The 9,391-nt window shown below is 41.6% G+C and overlaps 2 protein-coding genes across 11 annotated transcripts; both read right to left on the minus strand.

The window, feature by feature from the left end:
- Window positions 1-200: 200 nt before the first annotated feature.
- LOC119324989 lies at window positions 201-7,771 on the minus strand. 10 transcript variants are annotated; one of them, XR_005157278.1, is made up of 5 exons: window positions 7,584-7,768; window positions 2,387-2,460; window positions 1,751-1,841; window positions 1,208-1,326; window positions 201-669 (listed from the first exon to the last, which is right to left on the minus strand). XR_005157278.1 is itself a non-coding variant. In XM_037598765.1 (5 exons), exons 2-5 carry the CDS (start codon window positions 2,455-2,457, stop codon window positions 511-513), a joined length of 351 nt encoding a protein of 116 aa, XP_037454662.1. In that variant the 5' UTR covers window positions 2,458-2,460; window positions 7,584-7,767; the 3' UTR covers window positions 201-510. The 10 variants fall into 10 exon arrangements, 4 of the variants coding, with proteins under 4 accessions (XP_037454662.1, XP_037454666.1, XP_037454656.1 ...); XR_005157274.1 differs by having other exon boundaries at window positions 1,253-1,326; window positions 7,584-7,763; XM_037598765.1 differs by having other exon boundaries at window positions 1,229-1,326; window positions 1,819-1,841; window positions 7,584-7,767.
- Window positions 5,870-7,577, minus strand: LOC119324981 (F-box protein At5g25290-like). Its single transcript, XM_037598741.1, has one exon. The coding sequence runs from the start codon at window positions 7,252-7,254 to the stop codon at window positions 5,968-5,970; it is 1,287 nt and encodes a 428-aa protein (XP_037454638.1). The 5' UTR covers window positions 7,255-7,577; the 3' UTR covers window positions 5,870-5,967.
- Window positions 7,772-9,391: the final 1,620 nt, after the last annotated feature.

Below are 9,391 nucleotides of genomic sequence, written 5' to 3' on the forward strand. Positions count from 1 at the left end.
CATCTTTGTTAGTTTTCGAGCAAAGCAGTTAAATGCACTGCCTCTAGTGCTAGACAGATCATGTAAATGTGAGTAGCATGTTGTGCTTCTGCTACAGTTCACAGGTGTAAATTCATACATGTAGGGTATTTGATGATGCTCTTATTTTTCTTTCATATCTGTCTGTCAATTTTTCTGTACACTGAACAAAACGAAATTAGTAGCTAAATGCACCTACTCCAGTGTGATGTGGAGCAGTCGGATCGATTTGCTCTTATGATGAAAATTGTTCATGTTACAAGAAAGGGGACAATAGAGGACTGTCTCTCTCTGCCTTTCTTTTTTCAAAGGGAGACTACTCTGCATTCTATTACAAATTTACAACCAGCAGATAAATACTCCCTCTGTAAACAAATATAGAAGTGTTTAGATCACTATTTTAGTGATCTAAACGCTCTTATATTTCTTTACGGAGGGAGTACATCACATGGCTGAAGTGATTTGCACAACTTGAAGTACTGCCAGGGCTTTTCAGTATGTCCTGGAGGTGTCCTTGCCCTGCCGCAAGCGCTTGCCCATTTCTGATAGTTGCAATAATCTACAGATTTGCTTCATCTTCTTGCATTTGCAAAAGAGACCAACTATATCAGTGAAACAAAGAGGCCACCTTGTTCTTCGTTTTCGTCCAACCTGAAACAAAGAGGCCATACTGTGTATCATAGCATTCAAACAAGCTTGAGGAAGAGATGGAATGGATGGAAATGGCATCCCGCTAGCTAAAATTTAATAGCAATCACACTGAAGCAACCATCCACAAATCTTAATTTTTTGGGGGAGTCTGGTGATTTTTTGGGGGAGTCTGGTAATTGCTGAAATATTTGAAACAGAAGCCACACCTTACTGACTGTCTGACACCAATACCATCTGCAGCTATCTAAAATCCAAGAAAATGGACTGCGTTTCTCAAAAGATTAACAAGGAAATTAGGATGTTTACAGTTTTATTAAAAACTTTGTGGATAAGATGGAACAATAGACACCTTGTGGGCAAAAGAAGTGCATAGTATAGCTGAAATAAATGAGGAACCAACCAACAGTAATCCTACTCGATAGTGCAGGATCAAAAGAGTATATACATCATATCTCTATATTCCATTTCTGATTTTCGACAAGCGAGAAGAGAAGTATACATGAAACTACCATGGGCGAAATGTGCACAGGAAATATACACGGAATCAGATCACACAAACCCGGCGCAAGAGGGACCCTCTGACCTCGTAGGGGACTCCATGGTATTGTCGGCAAGCGAATATCCAACAGACATCCCATTCAGGCTGGACACCATTATCTGCATTAGCACAGCCAACGGTCAACTGATAATGCAATAATATTCAGGGAGAAAGAAAAAAGAACGCAAAGCTATTGGAGAATCGGGAATCTATGTGTAAATTATACAAGGTGAAAACATCATCTCCTCAAAATAGAAATCCCCATGTATTTCTATTTGAAGGAGGGGATGATTATGTTATGACCAGGGTAACTTATACCCCTAGGAGGCCCACTGGGCAGGTTTAGTTAGGGGCTTAGCCCACAAGTTATCTTATTTTTATTAGCATCGTGGTTATATAAACAAGCTGTAAAACTCTTTTGGAGATTAAGCAATAAGACAATTCTATTGCCCGGCTCCCAGAGGAGCCGGAAACCCTAAACCCTAGCCGCAAGCGCACGCCCATTTCTGATAGTAGTTCCAATGATCTACAGATTTTCTTCACCTTCTTGTATTGGCAAAAGAGGCCAAATATAAAAGAGGCCAAATATATCAGTCAAACAAAGAGGCCACCTTGTTCTCCGTCTTCATCCAACCTGAAACAAAGAGGCCCTGCTGTATCATAACTTTCAGACAAGCTAGAGGAAGAGATGAATGGATGGAAATGGCATCCCCACTATTTAAAATTTAATAGCGATCACACTGAAGCAACCATCCCCAAATCGTTTTTTTGGGGGGTCCAGTAATTGCTGAAATATTTGAAACAGAAGCCACACGTTACTGACAGTCTGACACTACCATCTGCAGCTATCTAAAAATCCAAGAAAATTGGCTATGTTTCTCAAAAGATTAACGAGAAAATTAGGGTGTTTACAGTTTTATTAAGAACTTTGTGGATAAGATGGAACAACAGGCACCTTTTAGGCAAAAGAAGTGCATAGTATAGCCAAAATAAATGAGGAACTAATCCTACTGGATAGTACAGGATCAAAAGAGTTTATACATCATATCTCTATATTCGATTTCCGATTTTCGACAAGCAATCAGAGATGTATACATGAAACTACCATGGATGGAGTGTGCACAGGAAATGTACACGGAACCAGACCACACAAACCCGACGCAGGAGGGACCCTCTCACCTCGTAGGGTACTCCATGGTATTGTCAGCAAGCAAATATCCAACAGACATCCCATTCAGGCTGGACACCATTATCTGCATTAGCACAGCCAACAGTCAGCTGATAAAGCAATAATATTCAGGGGGAAAGAAAAAAGAACTCAAAGCTATTGGAGAATCGGGAAATCTATGTAAATTATACAAGGTGAAAACATCATCTCCTCAAAATAGAAATCCCCATGTATTTCTATTCAAAGGAGGGGATGATTATGCTATGATTGAATTTAGAGACGAGGAGGATAGGGATCAAGTATACAGAGATCAGGATTATCTATATTAGGAGTTAGGTCCAAATATTGGCTTAGATACTCATCTTAGGACCATATGTAGGATTCACTACTCCTGTTTATATTCTGAATGTAAAGGGCATAAGACATAAGTATCACATGGGCAAGTGGTATGCTAACACCAATCGTGTGTAGAGACAGCTGTCGGCGAATGAACAACTCTAGAAGCAAAATTTAAAGACTTACAACACTAGAAATGTGTTTTAGCTTGCCAATTGCTCGCAAACTTTTGAGGATGGAGAACTCATCTTCAGGAAAACAAAGTTAGCAGAAGGTTGGAGGTCAATGCTTTTGAGCTACCGAAGAAACAGACCACAAAAACAGATTGAGTGCAAAAAACAAGCATGTCTGTCGATCATGTGCTTAAGATACGGGAACAGTGACCCTTTCTGTACAGAAATGTAACTGTGTGTCATGTCTTTTAGAATTGTAGTATAGCTGAATAATCAACTTAGAGCATACCATAGTTATCACTCATCAATCTAGCTAGCATAATATCCTTGCATATTTGTTCCTCCCATGTATGTACCTTGAGCTAATTCTCAAATGAACTTGGAAGCACATTCGCAAGTCTTGGAAGAAGTCATTTAACATGCCCAAATGCCAAACTTCCTTTTTCTTCTTGAAACTTCCAAAGTTTGTGGGGTTTGCACATGCGACACGTGCGGATTGGCTACACATTGCTCATTCAGTTTTCATAATATCTTATTAACCTCTCCAGATTTTGGCTATGCATTGCTCTTTCAGTTTTCATAATATCTTACTAACCTCTCCAGATTGTTTAAGAAAAAAAGGAGTGCAGGCTTGAACACCAAAGGATAAACCCTTTTCAAATTGGATTTGTTGCCAGGTCATATAAATAACAGATCTGTATAAACCATCGAATACCACTTGCACACTAATTTCACAAAAGACTAAAAGGTTATTTAAACAATATGACAAATTACAGAAAACCAGAACACAATTAGGGCAGGTCTAACACGGAAAAACAATTTTTGGATTTTTTTGGACATAACTACATGTTTTGATCATCTAATCGAAACCTACTCTTTGGCCACTCCTAATTAAAAAAAACTGATGTGGCGCCCACATATTAGTCCGTAAAATAGCACAGAGCCACCCGACAAGGCGCCAACACCGTGGACCACCGGTGTGGAGACAACACATACACTTGGGCTTGTGTGGTATCTCTGCGCCGTGTATGAGCTTACATGGTCCATACTTAGCACAAAGAGTCACGCAAGGCGACGTCGTGATTCGTGAATCACCGGCGATGAGATGACACATAAGCTATGTATGAGCTGACATGGTCTACATGTTACTTTTTGTGTTAGGAGTGGTCAAATGGTAGGTTTGGGTTTGATAAAATGAATAAATGATTCACATAAATACGTGTGGTTCTCTGAAAGAAAATATAAAACTGCGGTTCTATGTTAGACCTGTCCTAAATGGAGAGAAGCTTAGTATTGTAAACATATGCACACTGAGACAAAAGATATTGGACAATTCAGAAAATAAAAGCCATTTAAAATATAGCAAACCAGGTATGAAAACATAGGGTATCAGAAACAGATCCTGATTCTTCTGGCAAAGCGACGAGGCTAAGAAGAAATATAGACTGGCTAGATGGGATATCATGTGTAGACCAAAAGACCAGGGTGGGTTAGGGATCGAGAATTTAGAGGTCAAGAATAGATGTTTGCTTAGCAAATGGCTATACAGACTATCGACTGAGACCGAAGGCATGTGGGTACAAATCTTGCGGAATAAATATCTACATACTAAGACTTCGGCCCAGGTGAATGCAAGGCCAACGGACTCACCCTTTTGGAAAGGGTTAATGAAGACAAAAGTAACTTTCTTCCAGCGGGTGAAGTTCCTAATTGTTAGTGGTACCACTACTAGATTCTGGAAGGACACATGGCTAGGGGAGACGCCTCTGGCTTTACAATACCCTTCTCTATATAATATTGCGTAACGTAAAGAGGATTATGTAGCCACAGTATTAAACTCAGTACCACTTAACATCCAATTTAGGAGATCTCTTGTAGAGGAACGTTGGAATGCTTGGTTACACCTAGTCCGTAGGTCGATAGATGTTCAACTTTCAGACCAGGCAGATAAAATTAGTTGGAAGTTAACCACAAATGGATTATTCTATGTGAAATCCATGTATTTGAACTTAATTGATTCTGGGCCATTGTCGAGGTCTTTACACATATGGAAGATTAAAGTTCCACTCCGCATCAAGATCTTTATGTGGTTCGTCCACAAAGGAGTCATCTTGACCAAAGATAATCTGATGAAAAGGAATTGGGTTGGTAATCCCAGGTGCTATTTTTGCGATCAAAACGAAACGATTAAACACCTCTTTCTCGAGTGTCCACTTGCAAAATTGTTGTGGCGATCCATTCATATAGCTTTTAACGTTCATTCTCCAATGAGCATAAACACGTTATTTGGGACGTGGCTTAATGAAGTAAGACATACACATAGTTAAACATATTCGGATAGGGATATGTGCATTACTATGGGCTATATGGAACACTAGAAATGATATGATTTTTAATGGGACAACATTCACTAATTTTTTGTAGGTTATCTACAGAGCTACAACCTGGATCCGTATGTGGTCGTTACTCACTCATGCGGACTACAGGGAGCCTATGGTTATTGGGTGCAACTGCTGGTAGACGGTAGCACGGGCTATCTTCAGCCGATTTGGATGGCGAGCGAATAATAGGCTAGGTGTTTAGGCATCGTAGCCTGTTCTTTATCGCCGGTTCTGGCGCTTTCTTGCCGGATGTGGCGCTTTACAGATTTATTTACTCTTTTTTGCTCGGATTTTGAGCTGCATTGGATTGTAAGACTCCGTTACGCTTTCTAATAATATGGCTGCATGCATCGACTGATGCAGAGGCCGGAGGTAATCCTCCTTTTCAAAAAATAAAAAAAATACTCCCTCCGTCCCACAATGTAAGACGTTTTTTGACACTAGTGTAGTGTTGAAAAACGTCTTACATTATGGGACGGAGGGAGTAGGTATGAAAACATATAAACGGAACATGCCTCCGTTTTCATAGCATTTGCCCATAAAATTTGGAAAATTGGTCCAAAAAACCCTATTGGACAGCTTCTAATAGCATCTGAGAAGCGAAATACAAAATTTTAATAAGTACACTATTTATCCAAAGCCATGTTAATCCTTGTGATGTTGGGTGTCATCCATATGGGATTTGGCCAATTGCACCAAAGCTTAGGTACATTCCCTACTGTCATTTTCCAAGTTGAGAATACCTATATCCCGGTCATCATTCTTATACTTCGAAATATATGTTATGTCGTCTGTGAAATAAACACGATTTGGCTTCAGTTGTGGATATTCCTCAGTACTAAGGCATTGCGACTGACTACGCCCAAGAAACAGCACATGATCATGCAAGCCATTCATTTCCACAAGTTCTTTTGCTGCCACATCAACTTTATAAAATAGTATTTTCTTGGTCTTTATGAACCCTTCAGGTGCGACATCTATTGCTCTGCAAATTTGCAACAGATCACCCCATGGAGCCTGAACAACATACGTGTACCCAACCGTCTTATAATTCTGCAACTCATCTACAATAATATTCCTTGTGATGGCAGGACAGGTCAGATCAAAAGTATAGACTCCTCCAGTTTCTGTGAATGCATACAATAGACCATCCATGTGGATGCATTGTTTATAGTTCTCACCCGGCAGCGAGGTCCATTTAAAATCACCTACCCTTGCAAAGGAAAGATATCGATCTGGACTGTGGATGATAACCACAATGTAGCTTCCCGTGGGTGGATCAGGAAACACAAATGCCCTGATGTAGAGGCAGTCAGAAAACTCATTTGGATCATCGTTCGGCGCTAGATCCCACATCTTAATCTTATTAACTGCACCGGCACTATCTAAGATCGGCTCTATTTGCTCAATGGTGATCGCCGAGGGGAGGGCAATCTGTTGACCAGTGATCGGATTGAGAAGGTGAAGCTCAGACTTCTCATCAGCAGTAACTAACCAGCCATTAGAGGACCCAATGAGATGCCTAGTACGGATAGATGGATCCGGAAGAGTTAGCTTGTAGACCCTCTTTTCAGCAAGACTGTAGAGAGAAGCTACGTTCTCACCATCGGCTTCGGAGGCGTAGAGGAGGCAAGGTGTCTGGGGCCGTTTATATTGCCCAAGCTGGCTATGTAGACTACTATACGCAGAGCGCCAGAAGGAGCACACGGAGCTTGCACGAATGAGGTCAGGAAGCTCCAGGAGGGAAAAGATATCCATCAATACATCCAACGGCAGCTCCAGCAGTGTTTCAACCACAGTCTCGGTCTCCATCAGCGGCGTCTCCGGCAATATTTCCACCACGGTCTCGGTCTCCATCAGCATCAATGGCGGGTGTTTTCTGAATTTCCAGTGTGAACTGGGAGGGGGAGAAAGGGCCAGCAGCATACGCAACATTCTCAAGTCTAGCTGCAGTAAGCTCATCATCCTCACTAAGCTACACGTCCCCATTGGAGAAATTGCAAAATCGGATCTTCTGAATGATGAATCGCTTCCGCAGCTATCAACCGCACAGCTTTAGTTCAACCTAGCAGGAACAGGGGCAGGCAGCACTTGTATATATAACAGGAAGCTCAACCCACCTACCGAGGCCTCAGCTCAGCTCTAATTCGAGTAGGAGATGAGTCCGAATCCAAGAACGACAGGTAGTGCCGCGAAATTTGGATTGGAGACTACGGGGAAAAAAAAAGATTTGGACCTGGAATCGGACTACGCGGCTCAGACGGATCACGGATCCCAATCCCGTTCCCGCGACGACAGGAAAGAGAGAAGGAACAAACCAGAGGAAGTGCCGAAGTGTAGCAGCTCGATAGCGCACAAGGCGAGGCGGGTGGGAGGTGGCAGAGAGATGGAACTGCGGACTTCTTCGGCGGCGAGATGCGCCGCTGGCTGTATCGAGGCAATTTTGTTGGGAAAATCTATCCTGCGCGCGTTCCGATGGCGCTCGCGCGGTAAGGATCGATGCATCTTGTTATCCACTAGACGGGCCCATCTGTAAGGCTCCATCCAACACATCGTTTTTTTCTTTAAGTTAACACATCGTTTTGTTGTAAAAGAAGAAATGTTTTTAAATAACGCATACGTCATACACACATATACACAAGCAAATACACCCTACTGTTGATGATCTTGAGAGACTGAATCGGCGCATCATCTTAAGATTGACGAAGTCGTCACAGATGTCTTCGTAGTGAACGGGGATATTTGTTCCCACAGAATCCACGTCACTAGAAGATCTGAAATAAATCCAGGAAAATGCGAACACCGATGTCAAGTTTAAGACTTGAACCATGATGAGTTGTGATTAACTCTGTCCTCGTAACTATCCAACCACATATTGGTTCCCTAGAAGAAATGCTAGATTTAATACAATAATTATGTCACAAGCTCCATGATGTATCTTTATCTTTAAGAAAACTCATATGTCGACTTTATTTGTAAATAAATTCATAGCGGCAACGGAAGACAAAGGATCGATGCATCTCGTTATCCATTAGAGGGGCGGGGCCCATCCATAGGGCTCTCAAACACCTCGTTGTGTTGTAGAAGAAGACATGTTTCTTTGATAACACAGTACAAACACACACACTCATACATACACACATTCATCTAAAGCATACACGCATACGTTATTGAGAGACTGAGCCGGCACATTATCTTGAGATTGACGAAATCATGACAGACGCCCTCGTAGTCGACGAGAATGTCTTCTTCCATAGAATGCACATCGCTGCAAGACCTGAAATAAATCCTGAAAAATATGAGATGTGTTGGGTTACCACTGTCCTTCTAACCATCCAATCACATATTGTTTTGCTAGAAGAAATGCTAGATTTGGCAGAGTAATCATGTCCCAAGCTCCGTGACCTATTTTTAAGAAAATTCATATGTCGACTTCATAAATAAATTCATAGCGGTGACGAAAGACAAGGTAATAAGTTATTCAACTGAAGATATTATTAAAGGAAAGTTTTCTCTGGTGGACGATCGTCATGTGATGGTTAGAAGGACAAAAGCTATCAATGCATGGCCACCTCCACCGGTAGACCATGCAGCCCTCTCAGTGGATGGCTCCTTCTCGGTTGAGGACGATACAGCGGCAGTGGGCATGATTCTTCGTAGGTCGAATGAAAGTGTGATATTTGCAGCTTACTAATTTTGTTCAACTTCAACGACGTCTTGGAAGCAAAAATTCACGTGCCGATGCAAGGCATGGCTCTGGCGTAGCAGCACACCGACGCCCAGTTATTGTCTAGTCAGATTCTTCAGAGGCTATGACTCTCTATGTGAAGGGTATGTCTCATTTGTTTTAAAACAACCACTTGGTTGCTAAGATTAAGTTCTTGGTGGAAAGGAGAGATTTTATTCCTATGAAACTTAAACGTGTTCAAAATAGGGTAGCAGATCGTCTAGCGTTGTATAGTCATACTGAACATAGCACTGATAACCCACAAGTATAGGGGACCGCAACAGTTTTCGAGAGTAGAGTATTCGACCTAAATTTATTGATTCGACACAAGAGGAGTCAAAGAATATTTGTAAGTATTAGCAGTTGAGTTGTCAATTCAACCACACCTGGAGAACTAAA

Source organism: Triticum dicoccoides, chromosome 1B, assembly GCF_002162155.2.
Source record: "Triticum dicoccoides isolate Atlit2015 ecotype Zavitan chromosome 1B, WEW_v2.0, whole genome shotgun sequence".
In the NCBI taxonomy this organism is placed as follows: domain Eukaryota; kingdom Viridiplantae; phylum Streptophyta; class Magnoliopsida; order Poales; family Poaceae; genus Triticum; species Triticum dicoccoides.

Bases quoted from the DNA above. Each gene is read 5' to 3' on its own strand.
- LOC119324989 (XM_037598752.1), bottom strand. From the start codon at position 7,770: ATGCATCGATCCTTACCGCGCGAGCGCCATCGGAACGCGCGCAGGATA. The intron at 1,327-7,583 runs GTTTGTTCCTTC...GTGCTAATGCAG, and splicing joins ACACTTCGGCACTTCCTCTG to ATAATGGTGTCCAGCCTGAA. The intron at 670-1,228 runs GTTTGTGTGATC...TCTTTGTTTCAG, and splicing joins GAGGGTCCCTCTTGCGCCGG to GTTGGACGAAAACGAAGAAC.
- LOC119324981 (XM_037598741.1), bottom strand. From the start codon at position 7,254: ATGGGGACGTGTAGCTTAGTGAGGATGATGAGCTTACTGCAGCTAGAC.